The sequence below is a fragment of the Artemia sp. Qi Xiang Cuo genome, chromosome 19, assembly GCF_049724085.1.
Source record: "Artemia sp. Qi Xiang Cuo chromosome 19, ASM4972408v1, whole genome shotgun sequence".
Lineage (NCBI taxonomy): Eukaryota > Metazoa > Arthropoda > Branchiopoda > Anostraca > Artemiidae > Artemia > Artemia sp. Qi Xiang Cuo.
In genome coordinates, this window is record NC_142812.1 from 17,473,229 (window position 1) to 17,500,691 (window position 27,463).

At 35.3% G+C, this 27,463-nt stretch overlaps 1 protein-coding gene across 3 annotated transcripts in view; it reads left to right on the forward strand.

The window, feature by feature from the left end:
- Nucleotides 1-600: 600 nt before the first annotated feature.
- Nucleotides 601-27,463, forward strand: part of LOC148940562 (SCY1-like protein 2) — a 143,056-nt gene continuing 116,193 nt past the window's right edge. The window contains exon 1 of one of the 3 annotated variants that reach the window (XM_089104959.1): nucleotides 601-664. Coding sequence is in view for 1 of the 3 variants with exons in the window: in XM_089104958.1 (XP_088961084.1) it covers nucleotides 11,033-11,119 (87 nt within the window). In the remaining 2 variants the exon portion in view is untranslated. Of the gene's footprint in view, nucleotides 665-11,000; nucleotides 11,120-11,515; nucleotides 11,556-27,463 lie in introns of those variants that run through there. The other 2 variants (XM_089104958.1, XM_089104960.1) reach the window with 2 other exon arrangements.

A 27,463-nucleotide genomic window follows, 5' to 3' on the forward strand; every position in this document is an offset into this window, starting at 1 on the left:
AAAAATTGCTCAAAAGTCAGATAGCAAAAATTCAGGTGTCCTCACCACCCCCCAGGGCCTGGGGCAGGCATTGTAAGTTGTGCTGCGTTGGGTCACAGAGTATCATTATAGTAATCGGAGGTCCAACTCAGTGAAATTATGGGATACAGAAATTGTGGCGCACACCCGGACAGTGCTTGAACTAACACAGGAGAAATTGAGCTAGTGGGCATCCTCGTCAATAATTTTCCCTGAACTGTTGGACAGGAAAGTAAGCATGGTCAAGCATTTTCTGAAGATAGCGCGCGGGAATTTCTGTAAAGTCTCTAGAGTTCCACATGGGGTAGCGGTTTATCGCAATTCTACTAAATGCAGCCTCAAAATAATCTCTACACTGGAACTGAACTTCCGCAAACCAGGGAAAGAATTGAAAAGTGGATAATGCCAGTAGGATCAAAGGACCTGAATAGTGGTGAGTATTTCTATAAAACGGCCGTCAAAACTTGGACACCATTAAAAGTAAAGTTAGATTTTGGGCAAAAAATTGTCTGGCTTATTTTTGGCTTGTTTTTCAAAGGCTGCGGCTTACTTTTTTGTTCGCGATCTGGCCACACTGCCCTGTAGGACTAATAACTAGAAAATTGGAAAGTTTATTCTTGCCTCCTTTTTGCAGAATTTCTCCAGGGTAAATCCTAACTATTTGATTTATAGAGTCTCTGATAGTTAAGTTAGGCCTACTCATTATGGTTGGAATACTTAATGGATAGAAAGAAAAATCATCTTTATTTAGGCTAGCCTAATGTTGTTTGAACCACTTTGGAATAAACACAGGGCAAAAAATACTGAGAATGTGCTATCAAGATATCTTAGTATCAGCTTGGCATTTTTCTCCAAAAATAACCAATTTAAAATTAGGAAACAGCTTTATAATTACCTTAATTTGTACTTTAGAGCAAATTAAGATCCATCATAATCTGTTATATGCTCCATGCTTGATGATGTGAATGATAAAACATCAAATGCATCCCACTGGAAACACCATTCAATTCAACATCTGATGACTTCTTGAACACTTCATTATTGGGTGCTGAGACTGTTTTATTTGACAGACTATTACCTTAAATTGCAGCTAGGAGCAATCTAAGGATTTCTTCTTGTAGAGCCCTGGAATGATGATTAATTGTATGCAAGAATCACTGGTGACCAGGTGCTGCTCCATCTTTGATAGCATCCCAATTAAATTTACACTCTTTGGAAGACCACTCAGCATCTAGGCTAGCCTTCATTTAAAAACATCAGCAGATTCAGCAGTAACAGTTTCATTAGATAATTTGTTCCAATTGTTGACAGTACATGTTGAGAAGAATTGAGTACAGATTCTAGATGTTCTAGACTGCTTGACAAGTTTAAATTGATGACCTCTAGTTCTTGAATTGGTGCTAACATCAGGGAATAATGCTGGGAGAATATTAGCCCTGAATAACTTAAAGGTTAAAATGGCATTCTCTCTATTTCTCCTGTATACAAGTGTAGAGAGATTCAACTTTGATAGTCTTACAGGATAGGATAGCCCTTGCATGCCAGATATCACTTTAGTGGCATGTCTCTGGACATCTTCAAGAACTTTTATGTCTTTTTTAAAATATAGAGAAGCAAGTGACATTCCAACTTTAAGCTTAGGATGCACAAGTCCCTTATAAAGAAGACTGATGACTTTACAGGAACAAGTGAAGATAGTACACTTAATCAAACCCAAGGTTGAACTAGCCCCAGCAGCAGATCTCTTAGCATGTATGCTTTAATTCATTGTCAATAGTGACACCAAGATCTTGCTCATTATTAACAGAGGAGAGTGGGTGGCCTAAGAAAAAACAAGAGCAGCATGGATTCTATTTGCCAAAGGGAATGATATGGCACTTGACCACATTGAATTCAAGAAGCCAGGCCTCAGCCCAGTGACCCAGCAGATGAAGATTTTTTTGTAGCAGGGCATGATCTTCACAGGACAAAGCTGGTCCAAGAAGCTTCAGGTCATATGTATAAAGAGTTGAAATACTACTGATAATGGAAGGAGCATCATTGATAAAAATATTAAATAATGTAGGACCCAAGACACTTCCCCAAGGAACTTCACTCAGAACACACATTGAGGAAGAAAGAATTTGATCTCCAGAGTCATCAAACAATTGAACACATTGGTTTCATGAGTAAAGAAAATCAAGGATCCAAAGCAGGAATTTCTCTTCAAGCTTAACTGCACGCAATTTAATTGCAAGTTGATTGTGACACACTTTGTCAAAAGCTTTAGAAAAGTAAAGCAGAATCATGTCAGCAGGAACCCCAATATCAAGCAACTTGGTGATGTGATCATTTGATCAAGGAGATTGGTGTCAACAGATCTTCCAGAACAAAATCCATGTTGTGAACTTTGTAAAACATTATTTGCTTCAAGGTGTTTAACAACTGCAGAATTAATTATTCTTTCAAAAACCTAAACAACTGCTGATGTTATGCTGATGGGTCAATAATTTTCAGCAAGGTCCTTTTCTACCTTTTTAAAAATAGGAATAATATGTGCACTTTTCCAATCCTGAGGTAGTCTAGAAAGATTTAATGACAATTTGAACAGCAGGGAAAGAGGTTGACACAAGACTGTACAACATTTGTGTAGGATACATGGGTGAATGCCGTCTGGGCCAGAAAATTTATTCAATTAGAGGGATGTCAATTCCTTTAGAACCAGAGTATCTGTAATCAAAATTGGTTCCATATTAAGTGATACATTATATAAGGGAGGTGTAGGATATAAAATACTGGGGTTGGACAAAAAAAAACAGAAGAGAAATATTGATTGAAAATTTCAACTTTCAGTTCAGGATCAGCAACTCATTTACTATCATGCAGGATATCTAGGATTGTGCATCTACTGCTACATTTTTGAGTGGCATATTGCCAGAAAGATTTAGGGTTAACCTTAACTTCCTGCTGCCAGTTTTTCCTCAAACCTTCTCTTTGACACCTTTATTTGGTTTTTTGTTTGATTATGAAAGGATTTGAAGACTAGATAATTTTCTTTGGTCTTATATTTTCTATAACGGGTCCATGCTCTGTGTTTTCTATTGATTAGCTTACTAATTTTAGTTGTCAAAAAGGTAAACTCTTAGCTTTTTTACCTGAAAAATTCTGGTGCATGATTTTTCAACATTTAGAATTTCTGTTTTTACATTTGACCAACTCTCCTCAATATCATCAGTAATAAGCTTTTTCCAGTTGACTTTGGCAAGTTTTTCAGAGACTATTTTGTAGTTAACATACTTTTGTTGCTTAGACGAAGGCTGAATGGTAGGTAGACATAACTTGGAAATAATTAGAACATGGTCACTGTTACCAACAGGTATGGTTATAATATTCTTAATAAGAAGGTCAGGGTTACTGAGCATAACCAGATCAAGAATGTTGGAGACTTGACCTTCCCTGAAACAAGTTGGTTGTGAGATTGTTTGACAGAGGGAATTATCAGAGAGGGCAGACAAAAAAGGAGAATATCTATTACAAAAATCAGATCCATCAATCCATTGAATTTCAGGAAGGTTAAAGTCCTCTATAAGGACAAGATCATAGCTGGCAAAATTGGCCATCATATGAGACAACATGACAGCCAAATTTGATTCTGAGCCCATAACACATGGAGCACTAGGGCTTCTATAAACAACACCCACGACAATGGAAGTTCTTTGATTGTGTAATTTAATCCACACAGACTTGATGACTCTTATATAAAGGCACACTCCTTGGTGGCAGAGTGGGGAATTCAGATTAGAAAATAGTTGGTAATCATCAATTTTGATTTCATCAGGAGTTAAAACTGACAAGGTATTTTTTGGTGAAACTTCTATAATTGCAGCAACATCTGCTCCTTCAGATTTCATACAAAAAGAGAGTTCAGAAAGCTTATTAGGGAGGCTATCATTATTGGAGCTAAGGAATCTCATCTCCTGAGAGGTAGGAATCAGCGAGGATGCAGGAACTAAAGGACTAGTAAGGTTATTGGATACAGCACTATGAAACGACAAGGAAGAAACATCAGTTAAACAAGTTGTTGTTGAAGAAACAAGAGAAGTTTTTGGTTTCAGAAAGGGAACTATTATTATTGTGCTCACTACTAGACCATTGAGAGACAGAATTAGGTGATGCAAGTCCACAAACATTAAACAATTATTAGAGGTAGAAGGAGGCACATACATTAGTAGGACACTGGAGTGGTCTGGGGGATCACTCCAACTGGCAAGTTTTTTTTAATGATGGCACCATTATGTTATCAAATCTGCTTCTCCCTTAGTTTTTCTGCATTTCAGCTCCTCAACTAGAGCTTTGTTCTTAATGCGATTTCCCTTAGGACTATCTCCATAAAAACTAATTGATCCTTTTGTTCCAGAGGATTTCTGTATAATTTGCTTTCAAAATTCAGTTTACAGTAGAGAGAAGAGAAGAGGAGGGGGGCGGCTACCAGATAGTTGATGTCTATTAGAAATTCTTTTTACTTGGGCTGGGGGGGGGCACCAATGTCAACTCCATAATTGTGTAAGAGATAAGTGTACAGGAAAACTGCATCATCAGACAGGGGGGGGGGGTATACCATAAGCAACAATATTAAGACATCTTTCAAAATGCTGGAGCTCTGAACATGCTATCCAACAAACCTCAGATTCAGATAATTGGCCTGATGGATGTTGAGACAACTTAGAGGACACTGTAGATACCACTAGGTCCTGAACTATTGAGGCAGAGCAAACTGATAGTAAAGAATTTTCAATATGTGATACCGTATTTGCAATATTGCTAACTTGGGCAGAAATGTCACTTTTTATGTCTGTTCTCAGTTGGGAAAGTGTTTGTGTCAACTGACTAGTGGTGGTAAACTCCTGCTTAAGATCTTCCCTGAAAGATTTCAAGGAATTGCCCATAACTGATGCTAACTTATTTATCATAGCTTGCTCACTAGAGGGGGAAGGGGGAGGGTTAACTTTGCAGGCTGGACATGACCAGGAACATGTAAGAGATTGCATCATCTTAGCTAGCAGTTTATATTCTCCAGGGGACAGGTCCAGACGTTCACCACAGATCCACTTCTCACACATATTACACTCAATAGCAGAGGACCCTTCATCCAGTTCAGTAAAACAGGCAGCACATTTGTCATTGCCTTTAATTGGGCTAATTTGTTTTCTTTTAGCTTTGTTGGACATTATGTATCAAATTAATCAGGGAATGAACCAAACAGGTTCAGGCTATATACTAGGCCTATCAAAGCTAGGCTATTACCTGGAAGTAAATCTCTTCTAAAATCAACTATAACCAAACAAAAAAACAGAAAAATACTTCTCTTATTTACTCAAATTGGTTTATTAGCAGAATTTTCCAAACTAGGCATATTCTAAAATAGCATAGGCATACTTACTTAGGTTACTATTTAGCATTCATAAACAGAGAAAATAAAAATTTTAAATTCTATAGTATCTAGACAAGTAGCCTAGCCTATTTTAGAATATTTGATGTACTAGGGAAGGTATTTTGCAATACCTACATCCACTCCATCCCTGCAATATTTGTAATAATGACTTAGGTTATCTACAAATTAAAACAACATAAAAGCATAGTACCAATGCAAGTGTAACTTAAGCATAAGCATAGCCTAGCATAAGCACAAGAAGGGCACAGAAGCACAAGCATGGCAAGATGCTGCATCTTCTTTCTTATACCCTTTAAAAGACCAACACTTCTTAGAGGCAAACACTAAGCAATCAATAAAACCTAGCTCAGCTGTCTTACACCTTATTATTGATTACCTTTATAAAGGGGAAAATATGGAGCTGTTCATATAATTGACCTACAAATAAAGTGAACTTGCCACTCAGTGCCATTCTTTGTGCTCTTTCTGAATATAATAATTGCTTTTCTTGCAAATTCCATTTTAAGCCTTTTTTTACCCTTGAAAATGATTAATTTATTTCTATGGTTTTTGGTTATAAAAAGGGCTAAAACATTTGTTTCAAACTTACTATTTCATTATAAAATCCATTGTACAAGCATTTATTTGTCACAATTAAGTTGTATGAAAAAATTTCTCGGTTTTTCTATTTGTCATGTTTCTTCAGTTGGCTTTGATATTTTTCACATATAACATAGGTGAAACAGCAATTTTTAAGCAGCCTAACAGAATAAGAAGAAAACATGGCAGAATTATTGTGAATTTTTTTTTATTCAACTTAATCTTGACAAATCAATGTTTATGAATTATTCAACTTTTACAAAATGGATTTATAATGAGATAGTAAGTTTGAAACAAATGTTTGAACCCATTTTTATATCCAAAATTATAGAAAAAAGTTATTATTTTTAAGGGTCCTGAAAGGGCTTAAAATTGAATTTGGCAAGTAAAATGATTATATATTCAGAAAGAGCATGAAAAATAGCATTGATCGGTATGTTTGCTTTATTTATAGGTTAATTATATGAACTGCTCCATATTTACCTATAAAGGTATTTATAGAAGGCTCAAGGCTGGCTTTTTTATGTGCTACTACTTCTATATATCTTCTGCAACTACTTTTTATCAATTAACTACCTTCATAATGGATCTTAATTTTCTCCAAAGTGCAATTAAGGTAATATATAAGATGGCACCAGGCTTCATGGGGCAGGTAGCTCTTCAATCTGTGTTCTCATTGGTTCAGGAAAACCATTACCCATAGTACATTTCTTAGTGCTATTTCTGATCTCTGTAGGCCTAGCAAGCACCCTAAGACCATTGCTGGGTGTTATGTTTGTTGCTAGTGGTGTTTAGGGCCTGTAACTATTGTAATGGGCCTCTGCTGGAGACATCAAATCTGTTCTAGCAAGCTTGGTGGGAGATTTATTTAGTGGCAAAGCTGACCTGGGTGTGCATTGATAATCATCATGACTGTATTGTAAACAACCTGAAAGGTGTTTTCTTTTCCTTCTAATCACTGGTGCCTCTTCTTGTTTCACTGTACATTATCTTGGGTGCTCTGAACAAGCCACAGTCATTGCCAGATTTTAAACACCTTGTTTGGAAGTTTGAACATAAACATAATCACCTACTTCACAAGGGGCTAGAGCTTTTACAGATTTTTTGTGAGGATGCTTTTGCTGTCAATCAGACCCCTAACTCTTGTCAGCTTCCCTATAAGAATCCTACAGTGGTTTGGCCACTTAATTTGCATGCCAGAAGAAGCACCCGCCAGCACACTTTTCAATTTTGATCCTCCTCAACATGGCTGTTAGCACCCCTGTGGAAGACCCTGGTTCAGATGGAGGGACAGCCTTACTCAGTACCTCTCCATGATCAGTACTGATCTCCAAGAAGCAGTCACGCTTGTGCAGGACCATTTGGAATGGAGGCAAAGAGTCACATCTTTCTATGCTGGACCACCAGCAGGAGTCTTAAGTCAAGTAAGTCATGCTTTTGCTGTCATTGCATTCTCTCACAACTTCTAAGAAATACTTCAACAGATACTAATTTCTTTTGGGGATGATTGACCCTACATGTTAGTGTTGATTGCATCTGCCAACTCATAAAGAGTTGTTCTGGGGAAGCAAGGCTGTCTACAGGTGTATTCTCATACTCCAGTAATCCCAAGTGGGGTCATCACCATTTTCAGATGCCTTTGATTTAAGGTTACCTTAAATTGCAGCTAGTAACAATCTAAGGATTTCTCCTTGTAGACCTCTGGAATGATGACTAGTTGTGTGCAGGTTCACTGGTGACCAGGTGCTATTGCATGATACTAAAGTTCTTAGCAGTCTGCAATGATTTCTCTATGAGGATGTTTGACTGTGGGTAGATTGGACTAGATTTAATGTGCACAAATCCCCATGCTTCTTTAAATCTTTGGAATTTTGCTGAGGACTACTGTATGTCATTATCTGATATGAATGTCAATGGTATTCCATAAGTAGCAAAATGAGTTTTCAATTTACTAATTACTGTATTTAAAGTTTATTTGCTCAACTTATTATCATAATCTGAAATGACTTGGGAAGGTCAGATGCAACCTTTTGAAAGGGAAAAGGAGGGATGGAATAGTTTATTAGAGGAGGCTTATTTTCATTCAAAGACATGTCCATAGCACATATTCTGTATCTTCAACCATGTTCCTCAATTTGAACATTCATACTTGCCAGCAGTGGCGTATCCAGGATTTAGTTTTTTTTTTGGGGGGGGAGGGGGCCGTCAGTCTACCTTTTTATAGCAGTCATGTGAGCAAAAAAATTATCTATCATAGTGCAAGATTTCAGGCGGTGGGTAGGGGGGGGTAGCTAGGTAAAGAAATGAAAAGTACACACTTGTCATGAGTATTTCTAGTTTTAGACTTTTTTTGTTTGAGAATGGATGACAAAATTTTGCCAACAAATTCAGAATTAAAAAAAAAAGTTAGAAGCAGTGAGAGTTTCTATTTTGGGCAAGTAGATGTTTTGGAACTGCCACAAAGCAGCAGAATTTAGAAAATATAAAAAAGTGCATTATTCCTTATATTTGCCTATGGGACCCTTGTTTTAGAGAACAAAAAATAAAAAAAAAATAATATATCAAAGACTATTGCCCAGAATTTGGTTTCAGAGGGGTGGGGGCCTCAGTCTACCTAATATAGCAGCCATGAAAGCAAGATATGTATTGATATTAACATTGTTTACAGAGGATGAAGCACAATTGAAGTTTAAAAAACAGAATCAACTGCACTTAGAGAAACGAGCAATGAAAGACAACCTAGCCTCTCACAGTAATGGCCGCTGGTCCTTTTTGGCTGCAAATCGATCAAAAACTTGGTCAGCATCAACCTGGATATCATGGTTCAGGGTCATGTGAGCTAGTCCGTTCAGACGCTCCTTGCCTGCTGAGCTCCGCAGATAGGTTTTTAATCGCTTAAGACAGCTAAAGCTCCTCCCAGCAGAAGCGGTAGTCACTGGTAATGTCTGAAAAATTGTCAAAAACCTTCAAATGCTTGGGAAAAATTTTGCATTGCATGACGCAAGAGTTGAAGTAATAGTTGATGGTTTCTCAGACATTCTGAGCCTCTTCTGTTTCCAAAGGACTAACTCACATTCGAGCGCACGTCTACCCCCGTGAAATCCCTCGTAAACAGCAACAGCGTTGACAAATTCACTAATTTTTAATGACTCACTGTTAGCTGGCAAAAGCCTTCTGATTTTGAAAGATGCCTCCTGATGGCGCAAAAAACTTCGATCAAATTCTTCAATAAGTGAAGCAAAGTAAGGTTTGAACAATGACTCGCGATAAAAAACCTTGATGGACTCATTATCGTTGATGGACTTACAGTGGATAGACCTTGGAACAGTCAGACCCACATTTTACTCTTGTGCAAGCTCACAGGCTTTCTAAAAAATTGTTTCAAAATTATTTTGTTTTTGACTGCAGTAAAGTATCAGAAAATAGCTTAACATGCCAACAGCACTCAACTAAGTCTAAATCTTCAGCTTACAGCACCTTAGAGACAGAGAGCATTATGGCACTTACAAACTCTAGCATAGCCATCATGAACATAAAACTAAATTCGGTTGCTGCTGAAACCAGCGCATTTGCTTTTGAAATAACTTCCGTATCATACCATATGCTACCAACTATTTCCTCAAGTGTGGAAATAATCGCACAATACAAAGACATAAAAACTAAAATGCAATTGTGACACTTCACCCATCTCCTTTTGCACTACTTCACAAGCTTCCTCACAGGACTACAGGACAAACGACAGCAACCGCTTCTAAACATATTCTTTCTTTTTGGTGAGGATGATAAAAATGATATAATCTGCTGTATAGTAGCAAAGGTTGACCTAACAAGTCCTACCCTACTAGTTTTACATAAAGCCAAATTTAAGCTGTGTGATGCACAGTGGGTGTAGATTACATGTGGATATTTTTTCCTAATTTCTGCCTGTGCACCAGAATAGCAGCCTGACATGTTGCTGGCCCCATCAAAACCAACCCCCACAATTTTCTCCATTTTTAAGCCAAACACAATGCATTGGCTGATGATTTGTTTTGCTACTGCAGAGCCAGTGAGATTTCCACAAACAGAAAACCTGAGAAACCGCTCTTCATGTAAAGCACAAGTTTCATATTAGTATCTGACTACAAGAACTATTTAGGCTTGTCAGGATGTATATCAATAACTGTACAACAAACCTGAAGAATCCTTTGACGCTATATGCTGATGACTGCAAGCTCCTAGTACTGGCCCAGAACGACCTAAATCTGTCAACTATGCAAGAAGATCTGGACAGACTATCTAGATGGTCATCGGATTGGTGTCTACAGTTCAAAGCCTTAAAATGTAAAGTTCTACATCTTGGACGCAATAATCCAAAACTTGCATATCACATAGGAGATGCCCAGCTTGAGGCAGTCAGTGAGGAGAAGGACCTGGGGATTACTGTTGACAATGAGCTGAAGTTTAACTGCCACACACGAGCTCAAGTTGCAAAAAAAAACCAAGCCCTTGGCCTCATAAAGCGAAAATTTACCACCAGGAAGTCGGGAGTGATTACGAAACTGTACAAAGCCATGGTCCATCCTCACCTGGAATTTGGTATGACCCTAGCCTCTCCATACTATAAGATGGATGTGAAAGTACTTGAGAGTTTCCAAATAAGAGCAACTAAGCTTATCTCTGCATTCCAAGACAAATCTTATGAGGAACGTCTCACCTTACTCAAACTCCCTACCTTAGTATACCATAGGAAAAGAGGAGACGTAATAGCAACTCGTAAGTTGCTAGAAAATGACCTATTAAGTCATGTCTTTTCCCCGTCCTTCTCAACTACCACAAGAGGACACACCAAGAAGCTGCATGCCCCCTGTTTCATCAAGCAAGAGCGCCAACAGTTCTTCTCAGTCCGTTCCGTCCCACTCTTGAACAGCCTATCTGAAGCCACCGTCCAATCTAAAAATCTAGATGCCTTCTAGAAAGGAGTTGATAAAGACTGGGCCAACGCTGAATGGAGGCTGAACTGGGATGTCAAATCATAACCTTGAAAAACCACCAGCGAGATTTCTACAGGAGGCTCAAAACCACCTTATCTCGCTGGACATGCAATTTAAGGTAATTTTCTTTCTTTCCTCTCATGTGACATTTCCGTTTCAATGCTTAGCTTACGCTGGAATTATAGCAGTGTTTGAAACTTTGAATGAACTATCGCCTCTTAGTCCAATTCCTTATCGCAATTCATTCATTGCAGAGAAGCTAGTGCTTATAGCTGCGGGGGTTAAATAGTGAGAAAAATTTCTTGACATCTTGTTTGATTTCAAGAGGCGATTGCACGTTTGATGATAAAATAATGATATAAGCTTGCTGGAGAAATGGATAGCCATCTAACAAGAAATGAAAAAAAGAACGGGGGTTGCAAATAACTTAAAAGCGTGAATATTTCGGAACTTACTATATTGGCACTTAAGAAAAAAGAAGAAAAGAAATTTCGGGGGGGCCCGGGGTGATCCGGCCCCCCTGGATACGCTACTGCCTGCCAGTATACTAGCATGTGAGTCCATTGCTTTGTTTTGCCCACCTAGGTGGGATGTATGCAATTATTTTAGGTTGTAGTGTCCAGGATTGTTGCTAGCCAAAATGTTTGGAGGGGGGAGCAAGGGATTTTACCAAGTGGCTGGCCATTTTTACTGACTTTTTTTTATCAATAATTAGCATAATGTCAATTTCAAATATAATATGTAAAACCACTGCACAATTTGCTACAACTGCAGCATTTACCAACCAAGATTCAAATTTTGGTACATATCATGTCACTATTTTAATGATCTTTACATAACCAAATGGAAAATTGTGGCACCATCAGTAAAATCTTGACAGGAGTCAGTAAAATTGCTGCATTTAGCAACCATGTTGAAGATTTCTGTAGATGACATGTCAGTATTTTCATGGGTTTTTTTTTAACCAAACAAAGAACCACAATTTTACCAACTAATTTTTTTGACAACTTATGGTTGACAACAGGGTTGTCAACTATACACAATAACTGCTGGTATAGTTTGGGGCATTACAGTTATGTGTCCTTTAAAGTATATCCTTACTATACTCCTTTAAAGTATTATCCTTTGACTATCCTTGACTGGCACATTAATCTGAGCTTGACCATCCAGACACTATGGCATTGAGAACAGAGTTCAGTTGGGAGCCTTTATTGTTTTCAACCTTGATAGCTGCCAATCTGTTGTTGCTTACTGTTATGTATTTGATGATTTTGTGTCTATTTCCTTCAACACTTTGTAGTCTGTGTTAGGTAAGTGCAGCCTGGAGAGAACATCAGGAATAGGGATATCTGATTATTGGACAAAATTGCAGGTGGAAGTCATAATGCTGAATCTACAACATGAGTTTGTGAACTCAAGGAGGGCTTTGTGGATTGGATTGGCAACAGTAGTCTCCAGTGATCAGTGATGACACTTAAACATCTTTCATGCAAGTAACGGTGAAAATGCTTGTAGCCATAGACAATTGCATAAAGCTCTTTTTCAAGCTGCAAATACAGTCTTATTCAGTGCTCAAGATTCATAGGCAACAATTTTCCCACTGCAGCAAACATGAGCTCCCTGGCCATGGCTGGAGTCATCAACTTTCAATTCTAAATTTTTACAATTATATGGTAAAGGCGCCAATGATTCAACAGCACAATTTTGGAACCAATGTAGAAATTTTCCTTCAAAACAGGATAACTCTGCTTAATTGTGACTTGGAACACTATCTATTGAAGCTATCATTATATTCTGACAATGCAAATTGTGGACACTATATCTGATACACCCAGATAAAAAAGATTATTCAATTCCACTGGTTTCCTCATTTCAAAACAAAATGAGCTCCCAACAATTTTTTTGCTATGAATGTTCAAACTGTCATTACTTGGCTATTATTTTTTTTGCGAAAATAAGTTTGGATCAGCACCAGTGCTTCAAGTTCTGATCTTCTCTAAAATGTAGCCACATTGGTTTTTTCTTGATAAAACTAAATTAAAATGGCAGCTAATATTATATTGACAAAACTATGTTCCAAGTGTTGAAAATTCTTGTCTGATGTAGTGGAATTCTAGGCAGACTAAAAATGTTCCTTCAGCCAAATTCAAATGTAGATATAGGCTTCTATTATGAGATTTATTTCTTTTCAGAATATCTTGTAGTAACCTTGTCGAAATTTTTGACAGACAGCAACAGGCCCTGTTGAAATATAGGTGACTCTGTTGAAACTTCACTGAACATGTAAAACAGATGAGAAACAATTGGTGTCGAAATTCAATGATTCTCTGATGAAAACATAGTTTTCAAATTTATGGATACTTTGTCAACAACAAGAGATTTTGAAAATTATTATTTGTAATAATGTTTCACATTAAAAAAATTTTTTTTTAAATTGTAGTTTTACTGATTTGATGCTAGATTTTTCCTTCATTTGGGAAACTGCTGCTTGGCCTCATACCATGTTCATATTTTCCACTACTGCTTTCTTCAAACCTATCCCACCCAAAGTGCTAATAAAACATGTTAAACTCGTTGGTGTCACAAACTTCTAATAATCTAAAGTAGGGCATGCATATTTCCAGAACTCTGGACTTTCCAGACAAAGGATAGTCAAAACTAAAAATTTTTTAAGTGTATTAAAAATGTATATTAACTTTGAAATGGCCAAATGTTGACAACACTTTTACTGCTAATAGAAAAGAAATCTTTCCTGGACCATTAAAGCTGAGAGGAAGTGGGCCATTCCAGATAAAGTTTATAGAGAGACCTATATCACACATTATATTATAGAGACCTATGTCACACAATTACACTCCATATCACTATCCAATTTTGTCCCTATACCTGAGGCAATTTTTTTAGTTTTTTGCTTCTATCATCTGAATAGTGTTTTCTACATTTACACATTAAAGAAAGTTGAAGAGAAACAAAGAAATAAAGTAAAAGAATAGGCATGTCAAATACACCAGGATCTGCCCACAAGAATTCCCCATGTATTTTGACACATGTCAAATTGGGTTCCAACTTATGTCAAAAAGAGGTAACTTATTTGTTTTGTACCCTTTTCTGATAAAACATAAAGTTTTGTACCCTTTTCTGATAAAACTTCTAATCAGACAGTTAGATTTGTACATATTTTTCCTACATACTGCAACCCTTTTCAAATCAAAAGTCTTTAAGTTAATCCTTCCAGATTAGAAAAAGTGTTTTTGTACAAAAACTGTCAAATCATTGGTACCTTTACCCTTGTCAAAGAATGATGTATTTGATATATTAGAAGATTTAAGCTCAGGCAGAACTTTGTCATTCTCGAGGCCCCAACTGAATATTGCAAATACCGAACTGGTGTGTCTTCTTATTAAACTTCACTCTTCTGCAGTGCTGGTTAGCTAAGGGGGAGGGGAGTTGCCCTCCCCCCAAAGTTTTAAGGTGTTGGTGTGCAGTGCTAACACCTTGGAGTTAGCTTATGTTTTTAGTTTAATTTACCTTATTTGTCAGTATTTGTTTGAATATTCTTTATAGCCCCCCTCCCCCCACCAGAATGTTGTCAGTTATAACTGTGAACCTGTTTAACCCTTCAAACGTTTCTTCCATTCTCTTCGGAAACTTGTCTTTGGCTGAAATTATGCAAAATGGCATTCTTAGAAACTGCTATCTGCCATATATTGTGGTTAATGTCATCATGTAAGATGCACTTTCAATAGTACAAGTGACCAATACCCAGATCGTGCATCCAATTTGTCAAAGACAGTAGCACTATTGAGTTTTGATGTTACATAAGATAAGATATCTATTTCCGAAAAATCTCAAGCCCACAAAGGGCCGAATTTTGGACTTTGGAATCGACAGTATTGATGGTTGCGCTAAAACTTGCAAAAATGCAAAAAAGAACAGCAAAAAAAGTCAATAATTACACTGTAAAAAAGTCAATTAAAAAAGTTAAAAGATAAAAACTGATCAAACTAAACTTACAGAAATACAAATCAGAAAAAGAATTAAAAGGCACATAAAAGGGGGGGGAGGCAAAATAAGCGAATAAATACAAACAAGAACGAGACATAAATACATATAAATTAAAAGGGGCGCTAAAAAAGTGTCAATAATTCAACTACACAAAGTCAATAAAAGAGTTGAAAAGATAAAAACTGGTCAAGAAAGAGGAGGGGTAGGGGGCAAAAAAATAAATAAGCAACAAAAAAAAGAACGAAATATAAAATATATAAGAATTACAGGGGAATTAAAACAAAAAAAAGAGAAGGGACAAGCAAATGAGTGCAAGAACCTGCGCGGCACCATTAGCTAATAAAAAAAAAGAGAGAGAACAAAAAGAAAAAGAAAGAGAGCAACTAGTGGGATATTTTATTCATTTTTTCTCTAATGAAGGGAACAAAAGTTCTTTCGTATCTGGAAGTAATGCAGCGAATGGGGAACAAAACAGGGATGGGCTCAACACACAGACAAGGTGGCCATAATCTGGATGGGGAGTGACGTTTGGGGAATATACTTGCTGTCCAAGAGTTTATTATTGCATTTTTTGCAAAAAAGAGGCACAATGAAACCCTCCTTCGCTCCAGGGTTTCCAGACTAGCTTTTTTTTAGGAGCAGAGAGTATGGCACCTTGCCTTCTTTGACAATTATTCGCAAAGCTCTTTTTTGAATTGATTCGATTTTTTCCGATTCTTTGCGAGAGATACCAGGGTGCCAAACTGGACAAGCATATTCTAGATGCGGGCGAACAAAATACGTGTACATCCTTAAGGAGTGGGAAGGGGGACGCTGACTTTATTTAGGAGTTTAAGGAGGGCGATAGACACATTAGCTCTGTGGATGATGTCTTTAACGTGGATATCCCACTTTAAATATGAAGAAATTGTGACGCCAAGTAGTTTAAATGAGGACACAGAAATTTCAGGAGGGATAAGGATTAAGAAAACAGGGCGAGGATTTGAGGAAACAAATCGGCATTATCATGGACTTAGAGGGGTTTACTGTCATGTCTATGTCCAGGCCTCATCTCCAATGTCATTGAGAATACTCATAGGGTCGCTTATTAAATTTATGAAGCAACTTTCAACAACCGTTAGGTCATCAACAAATTTACATTGGTCAGGAGACTCCTTTGTGAGGCTGTTGATCATGACTGAAAAAAGGAGGGGACCTATGGGCGTACCTTGGGGTATGCCATTGTGGACAGGGAGAGGATTTGAATAATGATTCTGGTATTTGACAACCTGCGATCTATTTGTTAAGAGGAGGCAGCCAATTTCACCAGTAAGGGATCAATGTTGAACTCGCTGACTATTTTATCAATTAAAATATTATGGTTAACAAACTCAAATGCTTTCTGAAGGTTGATGGAAATTAAATTTAGCCAGCAACTAGGCTTTTCGAGGATTTTCCCTATGTGGTCAATAAGAGAAACGAGGTAGTGGGAAGTAAAGGTGGATTTTAGGTTCCCGAATTGCTTCAAGTCAGAAAGAGGTAGTATTTTTTTATTCAGCCAGTCTGCAAGGAATCCTTCATAAAGTGTCGAGAAAATACGAAACTTTAAACATCTTCTAGAGTTGATACTAGGTAATATTGCTGCTGTATGCATTTGTTTGAGCATATTTTTGGAACTGTGTGAGGAGAGGCTTTAGAGTCCCAATTCACAGTAGGCTGTTGAACATCCATGGTAACTTGAAAGATCCCACTTCTGACACAATGCAATTAGACACCATGACACCGACACCAACCCTACAAATAGCTCTTGCCCTAATTATCAGATAAATCTCCTTTTTGTAACTTATTTATCCTCTCTAAACTCTTTGGTTGACCCTTGTCCCTAACTATTATCTGATTATCATTTTGTCCTCCTTGATAGCTCCTTTTAAACTTATTTTCTTTTTTCTTCGCTCATAACATCTTTTATATATTAAGGTTTGCTTATTAGCTAGTGTTGAAAAAGTCAGTCATCTGGCTGGCTAAATGGGTGTTTTAACTAATTTGGATTGTGGAGTTATAAAGATGCATACTTATTGCTTGGATTGGTAGGGTCGTTTTATATTCAGTTTTTATTTTTTCAAAAAAAATTACCAAAAGTAAGTTTTTTACTATTTACAAGTGCCTATATTTTATCTCTAAACCCAGGTTTCTGGTTTTGAAAGCTTATACACAATTTGTTGCTTGGGAGAGGTACTTCTTTTATGTTATTATTGAGACATCTCCTATGAGAGATGTCTTGATATGTGGCTTTAAAGATTAACCTTGTTCTTAAGTATGGGTGAAATTGCTGGTTTGCTCATGCCTTAGGGATTCCCTCCCAGCCTAGCCCTAAGCATTGTCATCTGAAGTAGTCTGTGAGTTGTGGCATCTAAGGGAGAATTACTACAATTCGTTTTCTCCTTTGTGGGATGATTTGGTTGGTTATAAGACACCCTATCCTTACAACTCATAATTTAAGTAGGCTGTTGTAGGTGGAGGAGTAGAGTGCGGGAGTTATAACCCTGCACCCTTATTGCTATTGCCTCCAATACTGGTGGCAACCTTCAATATGTTATTAATTGTATTCAAGTATGTTGAACTACCTTAAAACAAATTGTCATGCAAATCACACTGTCCAGCAGTAGCATTGGGCTACTGCTCTATTTGATAAGTATTTGTGGTAAATTCTGATGTATGCTTTCTGTTGGGATAACTTCTTACTGTACCCTGCTGTCCTGAAAGATTCACTAAGTTGAAAGGGCTTTTGACAGGAGTTGGCACTGAGAACATTGTAAGTCACTTTGACATCAACTCTCTCGTGTCTTTACATGAATTTTAGGAGCTTTAGTCTACTCAAGTGAAATGCGTGGTCAAGATTCTTGCGTCTATTAGCAACATTTGTTGCCTGTCCTCAGACAGGCTCTATTTTTTCTGATCACCCTTGATCTAGGGTGTGGCAACATACATTTTAAATTAAAGAATGGTTGCACAAGACCCTCTTAATTAAATTTAATGCTTGTAAATTAAATTCTCCCTGTAAATTAAATGCTTCACAATCATGGTGTTAAGGATTTGATGATTCAAGAACTGAGGACTGACTGTTTAGGGAATGCAAATTGGACAATGATTTGTAACATTGTTCTTACTTCTGCTGTTGTGAAAAGGCATGCTGTTTGTGCTTACAAATATTGACTTGTTTAGTAGCCAATGACTTTTGGAACATTCTCATTGAGGGAAGAACAAGCTCTGCAGGGGACTCTTTGAAGTCTAAGGATAAATTCTATCAGAACAAGCACACTTATCAGAATTCAGTTTTTGAATTTTAATTAACAGAATACTTTTAGGCCTACTTTTCTTTGACTTCTGGTTTTTAGCACACAAGTCTTAGGATTTGAGCAGTAGCCTATATTTGAATTTTCTTTTAATTTGAGACAAATTTTCAATAAATCCATTATAATGTAATAGATCAAACTTTTTTTAATGAAAAAAAGGTAGGCTAAACTATACTGAAGAGCTAAAAAAAATATATAGGTATAACACAAGAAGCTGAAAAAAAAACTATGCAACTGAAAAATAAAAAGGAAGGAAAAAACAAAGAACTCACCAAGATAAAGCATGTAAATTGGATGGGGGAGGGGTAGCTTTCCTAGTCATTGCAAAACATAAAAAATATATTCTTTATGTATTTTAATTGAAAAGGCCAGTACTTTTTTTTCCACAATACCTTCTTTCTAGTATTTTCATTAACCCCTCCCCTCCGCACTAGATTTTGAAAAAAATATATTCCCTTTCTCCCTAAATGTTTGTGAATTGATACCCCTATCCAAGATGTAAGTACTTGAAGCTATAGCTGAGTTTCAAGATTACACCAAGTAAGGGAAGCAATTAGGGTGGGGATGGAGCAATTGCCCCATTATGTATTTTGCCTTCCATACAATAGCTTTTTGAAAACATTTTTTTTTAGTATTTTCGTTTTAAAAACACATTTTTCTTTGGTATTTTCAATGAAGACCATTGAAAAACCAGTTCTAGGCTAGTATAAAGGATGAGGGTTCTTAAATGAATCATAGGATTGAATGTTAATGCAATAAAGAGCATAAAGCGTCATATTATTACAACTAACACAATCATAATTTAAGATAGTCCACTTTGAAAAATTATTAAATTGAGGATTGATAAATAGTAAAAATGCTATTTATAAAAAATAAATAGTAACTATGCATTAACATAGCACTCAAATGGTTTCAACATCACATCATAATTTTAAATTTTCAAATACATTTTCATATATTATTATGTGGTCTGTATTTACATTTATTTATAAATATATTTTATATAAATTTTTCATGGAATTTTTTCAAAATTTATAATTCCAATTTATAACTCCATTTCACCCTTACAATGAATCAGTCAATTAAAAAAAAAAATTAACTACATTCTAAAGAAAAAAGGTCTTAATTAGTCCATACCTACTATAATAGCCATTCTATAGACCAGTAAAAAGACATGAAAGGACCTCTTTTGTGATTGTTAGACTTCTTTGAAAGAAGAAGAAACTAGTATCTATATTTTTAAAATTTATGGAAAATTTCAAAATGATTTTTTTTTTCATTTTTGGAATGGATGCTAAAGATACATAAATTTGTCAATAGGTTTTCTAGACTCTGTTTTCTTTCTGTATCTTTTTTCTGTTGGACATAAATTCTAGGTTTATGATTTGAGTATATCTAGACTAGGCGTTGGCCATGAAAACCAGTAAATTCTGGTCTAGGTGCTGTAGATGTCTCTCAGAAGTGTAGCTGATAAAAAAGTTTGACTGTGCCATTGAACATTTTGATAGTAGGGAAGCTCTCTGCTCAAAATTAATTTTTGTTCAGCTGAGGAAAGCCAAATTCTTAGTGGCTGGGGAATCAATGTTGCAAGTAGATGTTTATGAAAAGTAAATTCTTCTTCTTTGGCAAAAAGCACTTGGACTTGCATCATTCAGGGTCCTTGTGTCTTTGATGTTGGTTGCATGCTACCACATGGTGGTGATTTTTATAATTTCAGTGAAGAAAGGAAGCTACTTAAATTGTCAGTATCTATGGTAAATCAAGTGTCAACATTGTTGATAGATGGGCCTCAAGTGTGCCAATAAAAATAATGCGTGCAAAATGAAAAACAAATTTAAAAGTAAATAAAATATGCCAAACAATAATTTATGCAACCACAGAATCTCCAAATTTACAATCCTAAAGTAGCGACAGATTAACTGTTATATGAAATAACTAGTAATGATAATTTATTAAATCAATAATAATTATATTATAAATTTAGTTGCCAATAACAATTTATAATTATATTATTATAAATTATATTAATAACTAGTGAAAATAGCTAAGAACAGCTTCTAGTAAGGCTAGCTGCATGTAAATTCTAAATCAGCAATGTGCTCTAAGAAACTAAAAAGCTTGATTTGGAAGAATAGGTTTGGAAGAAAAGGAAGATAAGTCTGCAAACCAAGATTAGAATATTAGAAGCTACAGTGATGACAGTGGTCAAATATGGCCCTGAAGCATGGGTGCTCCGAAAAGTGGATGAAGATTTGCTGAATGTTTTCTAGAGAAATTGCTTAAGGTTTGTTCTTGGTACCCAGCTGACTGACTGTATTTCAAACAACAGGCTGTACGAAAAATGTGGTTCAATGAAGCTCTCTAGGGCTATAATGAATGAAAGGTTGAGGTGCTAGGGTACGTTGTGCAGATGAAGGATGACAGATTGCCAGTAGAGGTGACCCTATAACTCCGAACATGACCACGTGGTTTATGGTTTTTGTCAGTGAGAATTTGAAAAACAGGAATTTTGGGGAGAAAGATTGCGTAATCGGTCAATGACCTAAATTTCGAAAGGTGTTGATGTTGTTGTTGTTGTAAGTGCATGCTCGAGACGAATGTTATGCCGTCCAGGAATTTGGAACACCTGTGCTGTCGACCTCAATTCACCTATCGTGAATCAATAATTCCCCTTAGAAACAACAAATTAATTCACCTTTCTTGACAGATCAATCAACCAATGACATCATCTTTCAGACTTTAAAAATTTTCGCCTAGAAACGATTCTCCAGGAATAGATCCAAGTCATTAATGCCTTTGCCTCGGAAACAACTCTACTGATCGAACTCCAAAAGATATTAATAACCAAACGCCATGGAAACAATTCTCCAAGAAACATCTTAGCGATGAATTGTTTTAGCACGGGAATCAGGTTTCTTAGTAATTTGAAATGTGTCAGCGCAGAGATGCCAAACAAAAGGAACACTCTGAAATTACGTTTAGGGACTATTTGGGCGAAGCCGTTTTAGCCATTTTATGGAATTATTTCCGCGAAACAGTTAGAGACATTTTAAAAGATGATCTAAAAGATGATTTTAGAAGGGAATTTAAGGGTGAAATTCTGTGGCCGTTGTAATACACAAAATGTATTTTAACAGGGTCGTGAGGTCCCCTACCCCAACCCCTAAGGGTTCCGATCCTCCTACCCCAACCCCAAAGGGTTCCAATCCCCCTACCCCAACCCCGAAGGAAGCCCCCAGTACTCAAAGGTCCCCCAAGCTCACCAAGGGCCCCCGGCCCTCAAGGTTCCCCCAGGCCCCCCCCCCCCGGGGCCCAAAGGGACCCCTCCCCCCTTTGGCCCCCCAAAGGGGCCCCTCTCCCTCCATCTCCTCCCCTCCCCCTCCCCTCCTCCTCCTCCCCTCCCCTCCTCCTCCTCCTCCTCCTCCTCCCCTCCCCTCCCCTCCCCTCCCCTTCCCTCCCCCATTTCTTATACTTTTTGTGAATTGAGACACAGAACGACCCCCTCCCCCCGGCCCCTCCCCCCTCCAAAGGTCTGATTTTTCAAAGTTCATTTTGAATTTCCTTTGTTGAAATGCAAGAGTTGGATTGTTTCAATAGTGTTTGGTTGTGGTTTACCTTGTCACAGTTACATTTTCTGGATTTTTCAAAGTTCATTTTGAATTTATTTCGTTGAAATGCAAGAGTTGGAATATTTCAGTAGTGTATGGATGTGGTTTACCTTGTCACAGTTACATTTTCTTGATTTTTCAAAGTTCATTTTGAATTTCTTTCGTTGAAATGCAAGAGTTGGAATATTTCAGTAGTGTTTGGTTGTGCTTTACCTTGTCACAGTTACATTTTCTTGATTTTTCAAAGTTCATTTTGAATTTCTTTCATTGAAATGCAAGATTTGGAATATTTTAGTAGTTTTTGGTTTACCTTGAAACAGTTACATTTTCTTTATTTTTCAAAGTTCATTTTGAATTTCTTTGTTTGAAATGCAAGAGTTGGAATATTTAAGTAGTGTTTGGTTGTGGTTTACCTTGTCACAGTTACATTTTCTTGATTTTTCAAAGTTCATCTTGAATTTCCTTTGTTGAAATGCAAGAGTTGGAATATTTCAGTAGTGTGTTGTTGTAGTATACCTTGTCACAGTTACATTTTCTTGATTTTTCAAAGTTCATTTTGAATTTCTTTCGTTGACATGCAAGAGTTGGAATATTTCAGTAGTGTTTGGTTGTGGTTTACCTTGTCACAGATACATTTTATTAATTTTTCACATTTCATTTTAAATTCCTTTCGTTGAAATGCAAGAGTTGGAATATGTCAGTAGTGTTTCGTTGTGGTTTACCTTGTCACAGTTACATTTTCTTGATTTTTCAAAGTTCATTTTGAATTTCTTTCTTTGAAATGTAAGAGTTGAAATATTTCAGTAGTGTTTGGTTGGGTTTTACTTTGACACATTTGAATTTTATTTTTTTTTCAAAGTTCATTTGAATTTCTTTAGTTGAAACACAAAAGTTGGAATATTTCAGCAGTGTTTGGTTGTGGTTCAACTTGTCATACTTAAGTTTTCTTGATTTTTCAAAGATCATTTTGAATTTCTTTTGTTGAAAGGCAAGAATTGGAATATTTCAGTAGTGATTTGTCATAGGCCACTTGGTGACTGTTATATGTTCAAAAAAATACCATGTAAATCTTTGTAAAAAATAGCTTAATATCCATAGTAGTTATGTAAACGACGTTTTTTGTTGTGCTTTAAATATAATCAGTTACTTTTACCTGATTTTTTTCAATTATCTTTCTGATTTTCATTTATTGAAATTAAAGAGATGGATTATTTCAGTAGTGTTTGGTTGTGGTTTACCTTGTCACAGTTACATTTTCTTGATTTTTCAAAGTTCATTTTGAATTTCTTTCATTGAAATGCAAGAGTTGGATTATTTTAGTAGTGTTTGGTTTGCCTTGTCACAGTTACATTTTCTTGATTTTTCAAAGTTCATTTTGAATTTCTTTCTTTGAAATGCAAGAGTTGGAATATTTCAGTAGTGTTTGGTTGTGGTTTACCTTGTCACTGTTACATTTTCCAGATTTTTCAAAGTTCATTTTGAATTTCTTTTGTTGAAAGGCAAGAGTTGGAATATTTCAGTAGTGTGTTGGTTGTAGTTTACCTTGTCACAGTTACATTTTCTTAATTTTTCAAAGATCATTTTGAATTTCATTTATTGAAATTCATGAATTGGAATATTTTAGAAGTGTTTGGTTCTGGTTTACAGTGTCACTTATAAATTCTATTAATTTTGAAAATATCAATTAGAATTTCTTTTTTTGCAATCCACGAGTTGGAATATTTCATTTGTGTTTCGTTGTGGTTTACCTTGTCACAGTTACATTTTCTGGAATTTTCAAAGTTAATTTTGAATTTCTTTCATTGAAATGCAGGAGTTGGAATATTTCAATAGTGTTTGATTGTTGTTTACCTAGTCACAGTTCCATTTTCTTGATTTTTCAAAGTTCATTTTGAATTTTTTTCGTTGAAATGTAAGAGTTGGAATATTTCAGTAGTGTTTGGTTGTGGTTTACCGTGTCACACTTACATTTTCTTGATTTTTCAAAGTTCATTTCGAATTTCTTTCGTTGAAATGCAAGAGTTGGAATATTTTAGTAGTGTTTGGTTGTGGTTTACCTTGTCACAGTTACATTTTCTTGATTTTTAAATGTTCATTTTTTATTTATTTCGTTGAAATGCAAGGGTTGGAATATTTCACTAGTGTTTGGTAGTAGTTTACCTTGTCACAGTTACATTCTCTTGATTTTTCAAAGTTAATTTTGAATTTCTTTCGTTGAAATGCAAGAGTTGGAATATTTCAGTAGTGTTTGGTTGTGGTTTACCTTCTCACAGTTACATTTTCTTGATTTTTCAAAGTTTATTTTGAATTACGTTCGTTGAAATGCAAGAGTTGGAATATTTCAGTAGTGTTTGGTTGTTGTTTATCGTGTCACACTTACATTTTTTTGATTTTTCTAAGTTCATTTCGAATTTCTTTTGTTGAAATGCAAGAGTTGGAATATTTCATTAGTGTTTGGTTGTGGTTTACCTTGTCACAGTTATATTTTTTGGATTTTTCAAAGTTCATTTTGAATTTCCTTGGTTGAATTGCAAGAGTTGGAATATTTCAGTAGTGTGTGGTTGTGGTTTACAGAGTCACAGTTACATTTTCATGATTTTTCAAAGTTCATTTCGAATTTCTTTCGTTGAAATGCAAGAGTTGGAATATTTCAGTAGTGTTTGGTTGTGGTTTACCTTGTCAAAGTTACATTTTCTTGATTTTTCATAGTTCATTTTGAATTTCCTTCGTTGAAATGCAAGAGTTGGAATATTTCAGTAGTATTTGGTTGTGGTGTACCTTGTCACAGTTACATCTTCTTGATTTTTAAAAGTTCATTTTGAATTTATTTCATTGAAATGCAAGAGTTGGAATATTTTAGTAGTGTTTTGTTGTGGTTTACCTTGTCGCTGTTTCATTTTCTTGATTTTTAAAAGTTCATCTCGAATTTCCTTACTTGAAATGCAAGATTTGGAATTTTTCAGTAGTGTTTGTTTGTGGTTTACCTTGTCACTGTTAAATTTTACTTATTTTTAAAAGTTCATTTTGAATTTCTTTTGTTGAAAGGCAAGAGTTGGAATATTTCAGTAGTGTGTTGTTGTAGTTTACCTTGTCACAGTTACATTTTCTTAATTTTTCAAAGTTCATTTTGAATTTCTTTCGTTGAAATTCAATATTTGGAATATTTCAGTATAGTTTGGTTGTGGTTTAACTTGTCACAGTTACATTTTCTTTATTTTTCAAATTTCATTTTGAATTTCTTTCGTTGAAATGAAAGAGTTGCAATATTTCAGTAGTGTTTTGTTGTGGTTTACCTTGTCACAGTTACATTTTCTTGATTTTTCAAAGTTCATTTTTAATTTCTTTCATTGAAATGTAAGAGTTGGAATATTTCAGTAGTGTTTTTTTGTGGTTTACCTTGTCACAGTAACAGTTTCTTGATTTTTCAAAGTTCAGTTCAAATTATTTCGTTGAAATGTAAGAGTTGGAATATTTCAGTAGTGTTTGGCTGTGGTTTACCGTGTCACACTTACATTTTCTTTATTTTTCAAAGTTCATTTTGAATTTCTTTCGTTGAAATGCAAGAGTTGGAATATTTAAGTTGTGTTTGGTTGTGGTTTACCTTGTCACAGTTACATTTTCTTGATTTTTCAAAGTTCATTTTGAATTTTTTTCATTGAAATGCAAGAGTTGGAATATTTCACTAGTGTTTGGTAGTGGTTTACCGTGTCACAGTTACATTTTCTTGATTTTTCAAAGTTCATTTTGAATTTTTTTCGTTGAAATGCAAGAGTTGGAATATTTCAGTAGTGTTTGGTTGTGGTTTACCTTGTCACAGTTACATTTTCTTGATTTTTCAAAGTTCATTTTGAATTTCCTTCGTTGAAATGCACGAGTTGGAATATTTCAGTAGTGTTTGGTTGTGGTTTACCATGTCACAGTTACATTTTCTTGATTTTTCAAAGTTCATTTCGAATTTCTTTCGTTGAAATGCAAGAGTTGGAATATTTTAGTAGTGTTTGGTTTACCTTTTCACAGTTACATTTTCTTGATTTTTCAAAGTTCATTTTGAATGTCATTCGTTTAAATGAAAGAGTTGGAATATTTAAGTAGTGTTTGGTTGTGGCTTACCGTGTCACAGTTACATTTTCTTGATTTTTCAAAGTTCATTTCGAATTTCTTTCGTTGAAATGCAAGAGTTGGAATATTTCAGTAGTGTTTGGTTGTGGTTTATCTTGTCATAGTTAGATTTTCCTGATTTTTCAAAGTTCATTTTGAATATTTTTCATTGAAATTCAGGACTTGGAATATTTCAGTAGTGTTTTGTTGTGGTTTACATTGTCACAGTTAAATTTTCTTGATTTTTCAAAGTTCACTTTGAATTTCTTTCATTTAAATGCAAGAGTTGGAATATTTCAGTAGTGTGTGGTTGTGGTTTACCTTGTTACAGTTACATTTTCTTGATTTTTCAATGTTCATTTTGAATTTCTGTCTTTGAAATGCAAGAGTTGGAATATTTCAGTAGTGTGTTGTTTTAGTTTACCCTGTCACAGTTACATTAACTTTATTTTTCAAAGTTCATTTTGAATTTATTTCGTTGAAATAAAAGATTTGGAATATTTTAGTAGTGTTTGGTTGTGTATGACATAGTCACACATACAATATCTTTATTTTTAAAAGTAAATTTTGTATTTATATCGTTGAAATGCAAAAGTTGGAATATTTCAGTAGTGTTTCGTTTTGGTTTTCATTGTCAGAGTTACATTTTCTTGATTTTTAATAGTTCACTTTTAATTTTTTTCTTTGAAATACAAGAGATTTAATATTTCAGTAGTGTTTTGTGGCTTTTTACCTTATCAGACTTACATTATAAAGATACTTAAAAGTTAATTTTGAATTTATTTTGTTGAAATGCAAAAGTTGGAATATTTCAGTTGTGTTTTGTTGTGGTTTACCTTGTCACAGTTACATTTCTTGATTTTCAAAGTTTATTTCTAATTTCTTTCGTTGAAATGCAATAGTTGGACTATTTCACTAGTGTTTTGTTGCGTTTTACCTATTAACAGTTTCATTTTCATTATTATTCAATGTTCAATATTAATTTCTTTATATTTAAATCAATTGTTTGAATATTTCAGTAGTGTTTCGTTGTGGTTTACCGTGTCAAATTTACATTTTCTTTAATTTAAAAATTTAATTCCCAAATTAGTTCGTTTTAATGAAGTAGTATGTCTATTTCATTAGTAGATAGTTGTTTTTATAATTGTCAATGATACTGAATACTTATATTAATATGAACTATTATTTTATATTAATAATTTATTATATATAATTACTATTTAAGTATTTGTTTTTTTTGTTTTGAAGAGTAAAATATATATATTCTTGATTTTTCAAAGTTCATTTTGAATTTTTTAGATGAAATACAAGAGTCGAAATATTTCAGTAGTGTTTGGTTGTGGTTTACCTTGTCAGAGTTACATTCTCTTGATTTTTCAAAGTTCTTTTTGAATTTCTTTCGTTGAAATGCAAGAGTTG